This window comes from Musca domestica, unplaced genomic scaffold (genome assembly GCF_030504385.1).
Source record: "Musca domestica strain aabys unplaced genomic scaffold, Musca_domestica.polishedcontigs.V.1.1 29, whole genome shotgun sequence".
In the NCBI taxonomy this organism is placed as follows: Eukaryota; Metazoa; Arthropoda; class Insecta; order Diptera; family Muscidae; genus Musca; species Musca domestica.
The window spans coordinates 3,637,899-3,652,226 of NW_026712296.1; the positions used below are offsets into that span (position 1 = coordinate 3,637,899).

Genomic DNA, 14,328 nt, shown 5'->3' on the forward strand with positions numbered 1-14,328 from the left:
CGATGCAGGCCAAATTATTTGATGTAGAGCAGAATAATTTGTATTGTGTCAAGATCCTTGTATTGAAAATGAGATATATCAGTCCACGTTTTGGTATAGTCCTCATATCTACCCCATACCTCTCGATATTCGGTATTTTGATGGTTTTTGTCAAATTTTTTCACGGATTTGTCTAAAAATTGGAATTTGTTGGTCATAATAGGTTCTAGCTCCGTTGGCGAAACATTGTATGTATAGGTCCACGTTTTTACATATCCCTATATAGCGGTACCTCCCGAAATGCGGTATTTTGATGATTTTTGCCACATTTTCCCACGAATATGTCTAAAAATTGGTATTTGTGTGTCATAATTGGTTCTAATGTTTCCATTACCCTAAGGTGGTGGGTATTAAAAGTTCGGCCCGGCCGAACTTAATGTTTTTTACTTGTTTTACCTTTTCGGTTAATTATTTAAAGAAACCTCGCCCATCCGGTTTCGGAATACAGGTGAGAATACATAAAAAGCTTTTTCGACTTGCTTAAGTCGTCGGCTGGCTTTTTCGTATAGAAACAAAGGAGTTTTAGGGTAACTTAGTTCGATCTTGGCCCTACACTCCTTTGTTCTTTTCCAAAGAAGCCAGCCGATGACTTAAGCCAGTCAAAAAAAGTGTTTTATGTACGCTCACCTTTAGATTAGTTTCAATAGACTTTGGATGACATGGATTCCCTGTGATACAGTAACAACGGAAATTCCTGCAAAACAATAAAATAAATGAAAATGTTTGTCTGTTTCAAGCACGATCTCGCCCTCTATCTCTCTCTCTCTCCTCTGTCTTCTTCTTTATACGTCTCGGTCTGAAAACGATATAACACTGTAATTTCCGATTTCATCATTAACAGAGACATGATATTAGGTTATAGATAGAAAGTTACACGCATTTTCTTAACTCACCCCAAAAATGTTGACACCAAATAAACTCATTAACCACAAAAGATATCGTCCATTGTACAGTACTAAAGAAAACGCAAAACCCATCTGAAATGAAAAGAAAAAAAAGCAATTTAAGCAAAAAAAATGTAAATTTCAAAAATTTTTTGTTGTAACACTGAACATCTATGTCATGTTTTGTTTTGTTCTGTGACATTTCAAAATTGAGAACAAGAACAAAAATTAGTTATATATTTCGCTTACAAATCACAATTCACAGAAACAACATTAGTGGAACAACATGAACAGCAACAACAACAACAAATTATACAACAAGTGGAAGTTCAAGAACAGATACAACTACAACAACAACATAAACAAGTCCAATACATACAGGACACAATTATCACAGAACAGCAACAACAATTGGAGAAGAAAACGAAAAAGCAGAAAAAACTCAAAATCACAAAACAGGACACAAGAGGAGTGGTGGTCGTTCCAGACGATGCCAAGGAAGAGGAAGAAACCGCACAAGTATTGGAAACAGTTGAAGGCATTGCTTCGCCGATATTTGAAAAGCTTACACCGCACCTAACGTCCCAAGAGTCGGCGGAAACAACGGCTTTCAGCGAGTCGTCTCTTATGGCAACCGCAGATAAGCCCAAGACCGTCAAGGCCCGGGAATCGTTAATGTCGCAACAAAATATTGTGGTCCAAGAGCTCCACCAAACAATGGAAATCGAACAAGAAATCCAGAAATTCAAGCATTCCCAGGAAGTGGTTAGTGAATCTGTTGAGGAAGTAGAACTCAGGGCTCCGAGTGTGGTGGAACAAATGCCGGCAGAAGAGCCTAGCCAGTTGTCGCCGTTTAAAATGACCAAAACTAAGGTCAAACGTAGCAAGGACTTGAGTAAACGAAAGTCGCTGGTTGTTGAATCTCCTCTGGTGCAAGAAAGTCTAGAGGAGCACGTACCATCAAAAGAAACCGAACGTCATGCCGATGCTAACATTGTGCCCGTACAGGCCGCCCCAGAACAACATCAAATTGTGGTAACGGAAAGTATTCAGAAATTAGTTACAGACAAATTGGCACAGCCCGAAGATAGTCGCACCACAATGGTGATTAGCTCCAAGAGAGGTTTGGTTGTGGAGGAAATTATAAGTGCCGAAACCACGGAAAAAGAAGTCTCCTTGGAAAAAACACCAGCTTTGGAAACAACCCAAAGGCTGGTTTCTACGGAAACAAGTGTTGAAGTTGCGCAAGTTGAGGTCCACGACACCATTAAAGATCTCCACATCAGACCGGAGCAACCACAAGAAAAATCCCAAACCTCATTTGTAGAACACAAATCTTACGAGTCTCAGCAACCATTTGCTGTCGAAGTTGAGGAAGAATATGTAGACCAAACAGGCAAGCCAAATAAATTGACAGCCAACGAAGTGGTCAAAGATGTCTCAACATCTTTGGAAATTAGGGACACCGAGCCCATGGAATCCCTTCAAGACATGTCCAGTAAGAAATCAGATCTGTCCCAAAAGGCAACGGACAAACTAGTGTTTGTGGAAGGTTTTCAAACCACTCAAGCCGATTTACAGAGTCCCTTGGATGAATTAAGGGCAACATTCCCGACTGGACAAGGCAAACAGGCCGAAATGCGACTACAGGAATTAACTCATCTAGTCGAAAAAGAGGTATTTATTGAAGAAGCTAAACCCCAAGATTTACATGTACCACATGCATTAGTGGCAAGGGCTGACCTGCAAGGAGAACTGCCCCATTTGGTAAGTCACGAGGTCACCACAACTCTGATCAGTGAAAAGAGTCAAGAGTTAATAGTACCCGAAGTAGACATGAGGGCCGCACCCAAACAAACTTTGGGTGGAGCCCTTACAACAGTAGGCGAAACACAACATGAGCAAATTTTGGACACCGTAGTGGAACATGGCTTTGAACTTCCTGCACTGCAAAAAGGCAAGGCCAATGTGGAGGGTACCACAGTAGTGGCCGATGTGCTACAAGTTTTAACTCAAGAAAAAGAAACAACACTGGAAACCACTGAGCCCAAGCTTTTGAGTCCCCTTGAGGCCTACGTCATGGAAAATGTCAGCGCTTTAACTATTTCATCTCAGCAAACTGTCGAAAAAGAAGAAACCCTCAAGCCCTTCGAAACGCCAAAGCTGCAAAAGGCTGGCGAGCATTCAACATTGCACGACTTGAAGGCACCCAATGTTGAATTGGTACAAACTGAAATGACCACCAAACCGTTGGAATTCCAACCATCCGAGCCAATCCAGGCTCAAAGACATGTAGACGCCACACATGCAAGCCTTACTTACGCCACTACTATGCTGGAGTCCGATACTGCAATGCCAGCTATTGACAAGGCAAAAGAAATCAAAATCCAACCCAGCATTGCGGAGAATTCTGTGAATTTGGAAATTTATGAAATAAACATCTCAGAAAGCTTAGCTGGACAGCCCGGATTGGAACAGCCTCTTGCCCACCGAGCATCCGTACAACAAAATGAACAAAAACTAAAATATGTGGAAACTTTGGAATCGATGATTTTAGAGACATCTGAGGCTTCGCACATGAATGTGGAATATGAAAAGCCCACCGCAACACAGTATCTTGCCCCACAGCATGCTGTGCAAGAGATGGTCCAAACTATAATGGATTTGCCTGGCCACATGCCAGACATTAAGGGGCCAGAAATGCAACAACCTCAGGGGAACATTGAGGTTACACACGCCTTGGACACCATGGAAATACCGGTGCACGACAAGGAAAGTATACTCCATATACCAGAACAACCTTCAATCAGGGAAGCTACGTTGGGCGCCACAAAACTCTTGCAAATCGCCGAAACATTTACCGCTCAAACTGTAGAAAATTCGCAACGTCTTGTTCCTCATGAATCGAACGAACAAACGGCTTCAGCCACTGTAGACAGTGAAATCATACCAGCCCTTAGTAGCGAAATGCAAGATTTAGAGTCAGTAGCTGCCTACGACAGTAGTGCTCCTCTAAAATCCATGGCCATAAGTAATATTTCTCTACAGGAATATCATGGCGCCTTGGATGTGGCAGAAGTAAATGTCAGCGACAAGGAAGTGCTGAAGGCCGACATGAAAATACCCCATGAAACAATGGCAGAAACTAGACTCACGTCTGAACTTTTCAAATCCGTTCAAGTCAAAAAGGAACTAATATTTGAAGTTCCGGAAAAATTCGATGGAATACCCTCCTTGGAAACCCAAGGCCAACATATTGGAATTGAGAAGCTACAGGAAATTTCTATTAACTCTGTAAATTTCTATGAAAGAGAGGAGGATTTAAGTGCAAAGGAAATGCAAGCACCACAAGAGGCTCAAGTGGTTCTCAAACCGCAATCACAGTTAGCCCTGTCTCAGAAGGAAGAAGTCCTGGAAACTTCCGATGACTACAAGCCCCAAGGAATTAGCCATGACTCTGCCCAGCTCATCGTACAAGAGGGCCATCTAAAGTTGCCCCTCAAAGCGGGAATTCTGCAACAAGACTCCACCTCAGCATTGGAGCCATTTAAAACGACAGTTGTACACGCTAAATTAAGCAGTGATATTTTGAGGGAGACCACAACGGAACAAACATTGGTATTAGAAAGCACCACGTCGAAAGAGCACGGTGAAAAACAAAAGGAGGAACACCTGACGACGACATTACATGAAAGTCCAAGACATGCCTTTGAAGAAACCAGCGATCAAATTATGGAGCTCGAAGCCAAGCTAAATCTTGCCACATGGACAAAGGAAAAAGTTGCTCAATCCTCTATAACGGATACCTTTAATTTACCTTTGTCGTCAAAGCCTAAAATATTGGAAAGCATTGCAGATATAAATGAGGTGGAGGAAGAGAAACGAACAGCCAAGCAAACAAGTGATGAACGATCTCTGCTTCTGGGCATGGTGGACAGACCAGAAGTCCTTGAAAGCGTGGGCGACATTGCTGACGAAACTATACCACAAACTTCCGAGGCCAAAGTCCAACATGTCTTCGATCAAGCCATTGTAGTGGATGCTTGTGAGGCAGCAGAATCGGAAGGCGTTTTAGAAACTGAGAAGCCAGCTCTCCTTTCCACATCTAAAGCGTCGAGTGTTCAACAACTAATTCTGCCACTGGTGGAGGAGATAAAAACTCAAGAAGCCACTCAAGATGCTGCTGTCGTGGCACTTAGCACCATCACAGCAACATCAAATATTGAGGGATCTCAAAAGGAAATTGTGGTGACCGAAACACTGTGTCTGGAAAAGTCTGAGAAATTAACAGAACCGAAGCAGAATATTGTCCAGGCAGCTAACACGAGTGTGGCGGAACACTTCAAAATCACACAAACCGAAACCTTACAAGATACGCTGCTCAAAGAGATGAGAATTATAGAAGATTTACCAAACGAGGAAAAACCAAAGACATTTATCGAAGGAATGTTCCGCGAAACCATTAGCACAAAACCTATGGCTTTCGAAGAGGCAACACATTTGGAAACGCCGCAAGTTTCCACAAACTTGGCTAAACCGCTGACACAGGATGCAGTGAATCAGTCTCTGATGCAGCAACTTGATACCGCAATGCACAAGGAAACTGAACTTCAACCATTCACAGAAGAAAAGTTACAGGCCAAGCCCAAACTACAGCCAACAAATGAGGAACTGGTAATAGAGGAAATAAAGACTTTGGAAGAAGTAGAGAAATTTGACACATCACCTGCTCCGGATCACAAGGCTCAAACTGCGTTTACGGACACTCCGACGAAAATTCAAACAATCAATTCAACTATTGTTTTGGAAAAAGAATCTCAAATGCCGTGTGAAATGCCAAGGACCGAACTGGTCTTGGGAGCTACAAGATCTCCAGAACAGCTGGAAAAAACGGTGTCCGAAGTTGTGACCTATGAAGAAGCAGTTCCAATCAAAGATATTCCAAAAGTGGACGAACAAATAGCCTTAATTTCAACAAATGAGACAACGCAGCAAATACCTCAAATATCGACAGAACACATTTTTAACAAAGAATCTCACATGGAACCCTTCCACATGGGACAAGAGAAGGCAGATGTAGTTCAGGACAAACTCAAAGCCTTAATAGCCGAAGAAAATATAGGCATCAGCACCATAACTGAATCGTACGACTTTAAGAAGCAAACAGGGGTTTATCCCAAAGTGGTGGAGGACAGTAGCAAACTTCAAGCTCAAACCGTTGAAGCCATCATTGCCTATGAAGATACGCCGAAGCTTGCATCCTTGCCCCAAATCTTCGAACAAGCCGTTAAAATAGACTCGGAAAACAAGAATTTGCTCCAAACCTCCACCGTTCAAATATACGAAAGTTTGGCAGATGAAAGTGGCGATTTTAAGCCTAAAACGGGTAGGACAACCTCATCCATTGCACTACCGGAACTGAAGGCCAGCATCACTGAACAAATCATAACAGACACCGGCATTGGTTCTGTACCACAGGAAGCTCCACAAAAGAGTCATACCCAACCAATCGAAACACCACTCAGCTCGGAAAATCTAACCACCCAAACGGTTACCGCATTCGAAAGCACACTAAAAATGTCCGAAACAGAAGACACAAAACCACACCAAGCTCACATTGCATTGGCTGAAACCACACACCAGCTGGCGACAAAACTAGACCTAACAACCAGCCAAGATGTAGCACAGATGGCATTGGAAACGCTACAATTACAGCAACCTCTTGAAAAAATCCACACACAGAGTATGTATCTCAATGAAACCGAAACAATTCCTACCGAAAATACACACGCACTCGAACCACCACAAACCCCAATGGCGCAGGAAGCCAAAGCAACTCCCATTACACCCAATCAAACATACAGCACAAGCACTGTAGTCGCCTACGACCAAACAGAAACCATAACAACACCCGAACTTCAGAACACCCAACCAAACACGAACAGACTTGAGGCCCACTGCGCAGCCCTCAACACCACACACGTCACTGGTGACACACTAACTCCCATTTCCGAACAATTGAAAACGACAACACACTCGGCCCGCACCAACATTGAACCCACACAACCAATGCACGAACTCTTCTCCCAACAATTGCTAGAGAAAGAAACACAGCTACCCGAAAGCACATTTCCTCAAAGCAAATCACTTATAGTTGGCTCCCAGCCAGAGCAGCTATTGCAAACCGCTATCACAAACACGGTTCACACTTCCACAGCCACGTCCAGAGACCACGAACTTCCACCAGAAAAGCCTTTAGCAAATACTGTTCTTAATATTGTAAACTTTTCAGAATATCTCACAGCAGATACCATACATTCTCATCCACTCACAGAAATTACAGAGTCACACGACGATGTCGATTCGTCATCGATCAAAACTCCCCAAACGCCATACACGGTAACTGAGCTTTTCGGTAAGTATATAGTCCCTAGAAAACATAGAGCGTAGTTGAAACATGGCGTAATACTTTTAAAGACCCCCAACATTCGAAACCAACAACAACAACAAAACACATAATACACAATTAATAAAGCAACAAAAACAACACGAACAACTTATAACCAAACTAACCCTCCTAACATTTTATTATACAGATACAACACAAACATCATCCCAACACACACCATCCGAACACACAGAAACACACGAAAAATCACAAGAACAAATAACAGAGCTTCCCGAAGAAATACGTGAAGTAGAAACAATAGCAGAGGACGGCAAACCACGGAAGAAGAAGATTCGCACCCGTGTAATCAAGAAGATCAGGGGTGGCAAACAGGAACTAACAAAGATTGAAACCGTCGAAGAGGACAATAAACCGACTGAAACTACTGTTACAATTGAAGAGAACACGGTTGATTCAACTGAAGATCTGGTACAAGAACTCCCCGAAGAAGTACGCGTCTTCGAAACAGTGTCTGAAGATGGCAAACCTAAAAAGAAAAAGATCCGCACTCGTGTGATCAAGAAGGTCAAGGGTGACAAGCAAGAAGTCACCAAGATCGAAACTGTCGAAGAAGATGACAAACAACCCAAAACCACAGTCACTGTCGAAGAGGTTCCAGTTGAGGAGAAACCTCAAGAAATCCAAGAACTCCCTGAGGAAGTACGTGTCATTGAGACAGTGTCCGAAGATGGCAAACCTAAAAAGAAAAAGATCCGCACTCGTGTGATCAAGAAGGTCAAGGGTGACAAGCAAGAAGTCACCAAGATCGAAACTGTCGAAGAAGATGACAAACAACCCAAAACCACAGTCACTGTCGAAGAGGTTCCTGTTGAGGAGAAACCTCAAGAAATCCAAGAACTCCCTGAGGAAGTACGTGTCATTGAGACAGTGTCCGAAGATGGCAAACCCAAGAAGAAGAAGATCCGCACTCGTGTGATCAAGAAGGTCAAGGGTGACAAGCAAGAAGTCACCAAGATCGAGACTGTCGAAGAAGATGACAAACAACCCGAAACCACAGTCACAGTCGAAGAGGTTCCAGTTGAGGAGAAACCTCAAGAAATCCAAGAACTCCCTGAGGAGGTACATGTCATTGAGACAGTGTCCGAAGATGGCAAACCCAAGAAGAAGAAGATCCGCACTCGTGTGATCAAGAAGGTCAAGGGTGACAAGCAAGAAGTCACCAAGATCGAGACTGTCGAAGAAGATGACAAACAACCCGAAACCACAGTCACAGTCGAAGAGGTTCCAGTTGAGGAGAAACCTCAAGAAATCCAAGAACTCCCTGAGGAGGTACATGTCATTGAGACAGTGTCCGAAGATGGTAAACCCAAGAAGAAAAAGATCCGCACTCGTGTGATCAAGAAGGTCAAGGGTGACAAGCAAGAAGTCACCAAGATCGAAACTGTCGAAGAAGATGAAAAGCAACCTGAAACCACAGTCACCGTCGAAGAGGTTCCAGTTGAGGAGAAACCTAAAGAAGTCCAAGAGTATCCTGAAGAAGTACGTGTCATTGAGACAGTGTCCGAAGATGGCAAACCCAAGAAGAAGAAGATCCGCACTCGTGTGATCAAGAAGGTCAAGGGTGACAAGCAAGAAGTCACCAAGATCGAAACTGTCGAAGAAGATGACAAGCAACCTGAAACCACAGTCACTGTCGAAGAGGTTCCAGTTGAGGAGAAACCTAAAGAAGTCCAAGAATATCCTGAAGAAGTACGCGTCATTGAGACAGTGTCCGAAGATGGCAAACCCAAGAAGAAGAAGATCCGCACTCGTGTGATCAAGAAGGTCAAGGGTGACAAGCAAGAAGTCACCAAGATCGAGACTGTCGAAGAAGATGACAAACAACCCGAAACCACAGTCACAGTCGAAGAGGTTCCAGTTGAGGAGAAACCTCAAGAAGTCCAAGAACTTCCTGAAGAAGTACGTGTCATTGAGACAGTGTCCGAAGATGGCAAACCCAAGAAGAAGAAGATCCGCACTCGTGTGATCAAGAAAGTCAAGGGTGACAAGCAAGAAGTCACGAAGATCGAGACTGTCGAAGAAGATGACAAGAAACCTGAAACCACAGTCACTGTCGAAGAGGTTCCAGTTGAGGAGAAGCCTGAGGAAGTCCAAGAGCTTCCTGAAGAAGTACGCGTCATTGAGACAGTGTCCGAAGATGGTAAACCCAAGAAAAAGAAGATCCGCACTCGTGTGATCAAGAAGGTCAAGGGTGATAAACAAGAAGTTACCAAGATCGAGACTGTCGAAGAAGATGACAAACAACCCGAAACAACTGTCACTGTCGAAGAGGTTCCAGTTGAAGAAAAACCTGAAGAAGTCCAAGAGCTTCCTGAAGAAGTACGTGTCATTGAGACAGTGTCCGAAGATGGTAAACCCAAGAAGAAGAAGATCCGCACTCGTGTGATCAAGAAGGTCAAGGGTGATAAACAAGAAGTCACCAGAATCGAGACCGTCGAAGAAGATGACAAGCACCCTGAAACCAAAGTCACTGTCGAAGAGGTTCCAGTTGAGGAGAAACCTCAAGAAGTCGAAGAACTTCCTGAAGAAGTACGTGTCATTGAGACAGTGTCCGAAGATGGTAAACCCAAGAAGAAGAAGATCCGCACTCGTGTGATCAAGAAGGTCAAGGGTGATAAACAAGAAGTCACCAAGATCGAAACTGTCGAAGAAGATGACAAACAACCTGAAACCACAGTCACTGTCGAGGAGGTTCCAGTTGAAGAGAAACCTGAAGAAGTCCAAGAGCTTCCTGAAGAAGTACGCGTCATTGAGACAGTGTCCGAAGATGGCAAACCCAAGAAAAGGAAAATCCGCACTCGTGTGATCAAAAAGGTCAAGGGTGACAAGCAAGAAGTCACCAAAATCGAAACTGTCGAGGAAGATGACAAACAACCCGAAACCACAGTCACTGTCGAGGAGGTTCCAGTTGAAGAGAAACCTGAAGAAGTCCAAGAGCTTCCTGAAGAAGTACGCGTCATTGAGACAGTGTCCGAAGATGGCAAACCCAAGAAGAAGAAGATCCGCACTCGTGTGATCAAAAAGGTCAAGGGTGACAAGCAAGAAGTCACCAAAATCGAAACTGTCGAGGAAGATGACAAACAACCCGAAACCACAGTCACTGTCGAGGAGGTTCCAGTTGAGGAGAAACCTAAAGAAGTCCAAGAGCTTCCTGAAGAGGTACGTGTCATTGAGACAGTGTCCGAAGATGGTAAACCCAAGAAGAAGAAGATCCGCACCCGTGTGATCAAGAAGGTCAAGGGTGATAAACAAGAAGTCACCAAAATCGAGACTGTCGAAGAAGATGACAAGCACCCTGAAACCACAGTCACTGTCGAAGAGGTTCCAGTTGAGGAGAAACCTCAAGAAGTCCAAGAACTTCCTGAAGAAGTACGTGTCATTGAGACAGTGTCCGAAGATGGTAACCCCAAGAAGAAGAAGATCCGCACTCGTGTGATCAAGAAGGTCAAGGGTAATAAACAAGAAGTCACCAAGATCGAGACTGTCGAAGAAGATGACAAACAACCCGAAACCACTGTCACTGTCGAAGAGGTTCCAGTTGAAGAGAAACCTGAAGAAGTCCAAGAGCTTCCTGAAGAAGTACGTGTCATTGAGACAGTGTCCGAAGATGGTAAGCCCAAGAAGAAGAAGATACGCACTCGTGTGATCAAGAAGGTCAAGGGTGACAAGCAAGAAGTCACCAAGATCGAGACTATCGAAGAAGATGACAAACAACCTGAAACCACAGTCACTGTGGAAGAGGTTCCAGTTGAGGAGAAACCTGAAGAAGTCCAAGAGCTTCCTGAAGAAGTACATGTCATTGAGACAGTGTCCGAAGATGGTAAACCCAAGAAGAAGAAGATCCGCACTCGTGTAATCAAGAAGGTCAAGGGTGATAAACAAGAAGTCACCAAGATCGAGACTGTCGAAGAAGATGACAAACAACCTGAAACCACAGTCACTGTCGAAGAGGTTCCAGTTGAGGAGATACCTGAAGAAGTCCAAGAGCTTCCTGAAGAAGTACGTGTCATTGAGACAGTGTCCGAAGATGGTAAACCCAAGAAGAAGAAGATCCGCACTCGTGTGATCAAGAAGGTCAAGGGTGATAAACAAGAAGTCACCAAGATAGAGACTGTCGAAGAAGATGACAAACAACCTGAAACCACAGTCACTGTGGAAGAGGTTCCAGTTGAGGAGAAACCTAAGGCAGTCCAAGAGCTTCATGAAGAAGTACGTGTCATTGAAACAGTGTCCGAAGATGGCAAACCCAAGAAGAAGAAGATCCGCACTCGTGTGATCAAGAAGGTCAAGGGTGACAAGCAAGAAGTCACCAAGATCGAGACTGTCGAAGAAGATGACAAGCAACCTGAAACCACAGTCACTGTAGAAGAGGTTCCAGTTGACGAGAAACCTGAAGAAGTCCAAGAGCTTCCTGAAGAAGTACGTGTCTTTGAAACAGTGTCCGAAGATGGCAAACCCAAGAAGAAGAAGATCCGCACTCGTGTGATCAAGAAGGTCAAGGGTGACAAGCAAGAAGTCACCAAGATCGAGACTGTCGAAGAAGATGACAAGCAACCTGAAACCACAGTCGCCGTCGAAGAGGTTCCAGTTGAGGAGAAACCTGAAGAAATCCACGAGCTTCCTGAAGAAGTACGTGTCATTGAGACAGTGTCCGAAGATGGTAAACCCAAGAAGAAGAAGATCCGCACTCGTGTGATCAAGAAGGTCAAGGGTGATAAACAAGAAGTCACCAAGATCGAGACTGTCGAAGAAGATAACAAGCAACCTGAAACCACAGTCACCGTCGAAGAGGTTCCAGTTGAGGAGAAACCTGAAGAAATCCACGAGCTTCCTGAAGAAGTACGTGTCATTGAGACAGTGTCCGAAGATGGTAAACCCAAGAAGAAGAAGATCCGCACTCGTGTGATCAAGAAGGTCAAGGGTGACAAGCAAGAAGTTACCAAGATCGAGACTGTCGAAGAAGATAACAAGCAACCTGAAACCACAGTCACCGTCGAAGAGGTTCCAGTTGAGGAGAAACCTGAAGAAATCCACGAGCTTCCTGAAGAAGTACGTGTCATTGAGACAGTGTCCGAAGATGGTAAACCCAAGAAGAAGAAGATCCGCACTCGTGTGATCAAGAAGGTCAAGGGTGACAAGCAAGAAGTTACCAAGATCGAGACTGTCGAAGAAGATAACAAGCAACCTGAAACCACAGTCACCGTCGAAGAGGTTCCAGTTGAGGAGAAACCTGAAGAAATCCAAGAGCTTCCTGAAGAAGTACGTGTCATTGAGGCAGTGTCCGAAGATGGTAAACCCAAGAAGAAGAAGATCCGCACTCGTGTGATCAAGAAGGTCAAGGGTGGCAAGCAAGAAGTTACCAAGATCGAGACTGTCGAAGAAGATAACAAGCAACCTGAAACCACAGTCACCGTCGAAGAGGTTCCAGTTGAGGAGAAACCTGAAGAAATCCACGAGCTTCCTGAAGAAGTACGTGTCATTGAGACAGTGTCCGAAGATGGTAAACCCAAGAAGAAGAAGATCCGCACTCGTGTGATCAAGAAGGTCAAGGGTGACAAGCAAGAAGTCACCAAGATCGAGACTGTCGAAGAAGATGATAAACAACCCGAAACTACAGTCACTGTCGAGGAACTTCCAGTTGAGGAGAAACCAGAAGAAGTCCAAGAACTTCCTGAAGAAGTACGTGTCATTGAGACAGTTTCCGAAGATGGTAAACCCAAGAAGAAGAAGATCCGCACTCGTGTGATTAAGAAGGTCAAGGGTGACAAGCAAGAAGTCACCAAGATCGAGACTGTCGAAGAAGATGACAAACAACCCGAAACTACAGTCACTGTCGAAGAACTTCCAGCTGAGGAGAAACCAGAAGAAGTCCAAGAACTTCCTGAAGAAGTACGTGTCATTGAGACAGTGTCCGAAGATGGTAAACCCAAGAAGAAGAAGATCCGCACTCGTGTGATCAAGAAGGTCAAGGGTGATAAACAAGAAGTCACCAAGATCGAGACTGTCGAAGAAGATAACAAGCAACCTGAAACCACAGTCACCGTTGAAGAGGTTCCATTTGAGGAGAAACCTGAAGAAATCCACGAGCTTCCTGAAGAAGTACGTGTCATTGAGACAGTGTCCGAAGATGGCAAACCCAAGAAGAAGAAGATCCGCACTCGTGTGATCAAGAAGGTCAAGGGTGACAAGCAAGAAGTTACCAAGATCGAAACTGTCGAGGAAGATAACAAGCAACCTGAAACCACAGTCACCGTCGAAGAGGTTCCAGTTGAGGAGAAACCTAAAGAAATCCACGAGCTTCCTGAAGAAGTACGTGTCATTGAGACAGTGTCCGAAGATGGTAAACCCAAGAAGAAGAAGATCCGCACTCGTGTGATCAAGAAGGTCAAGGGTGACAAGCAAGAAGTCACCAAGATCGAAACTGTCGAAGAAGATGACAAACAACCCGAAACTACAGTCACTGTGGAAGAGGTTCCAGTTGAGGAGAAACCTGAGGACGTGCAAGAGCTTCCTGAAGAAGTACGTGTCTTTGAAACAGTGTCCGAAGATGGCAAACCCAAGAAGAAGAAGATCCGCACTCGTGTGATCAAGAAGGTCAAGGGTGACAAGCAAGAAGTCACCAAGATCGAGACTGTCGAAGAAGATGACAAACAACCCGAAACTACAGTCACTGTCGAAGAACTTTCAGTTGAGGAGAAACCAGAAGAAGTCCAAGAACTTCCTGAAGAAGTACGTGTCATTGAGACAGTGTCCGAAGATGGTAAACCCAAGAAGAAGAAGATCCGCACTCGTGTGATCAAGAAGGTCAAGGGTGATAAACAAGAAGTCACCAAGATCGAGACTGTCGAAGAAGATAACAAGCAACCTGAAACCACAGTCACCGTCGAAGAGGTTCCATTTGAGGAGAAACCTGAAGAAGTCCACGAGCTTCCTGAA

At 44.3% G+C, this 14,328-nt stretch overlaps 1 protein-coding gene across 1 annotated transcript in view; it reads left to right on the forward strand.

Annotated features, from left to right (window-relative positions):
- The window catches only part of LOC101899878 (titin), a 139,111-nt gene that overhangs the window by 78,939 nt on the left and 45,844 nt on the right, over positions 1-14,328 (forward strand). The window contains exons 23-24 of the mRNA XM_059124487.1: positions 1,189-7,338; positions 7,520-11,370. Of these exons, the coding sequence (XP_058980470.1) occupies positions 1,189-7,338; positions 7,520-11,370 (10,001 nt within the window). The remainder of the gene's footprint in view (positions 1-1,188; positions 7,339-7,519; positions 11,371-14,328) is intronic.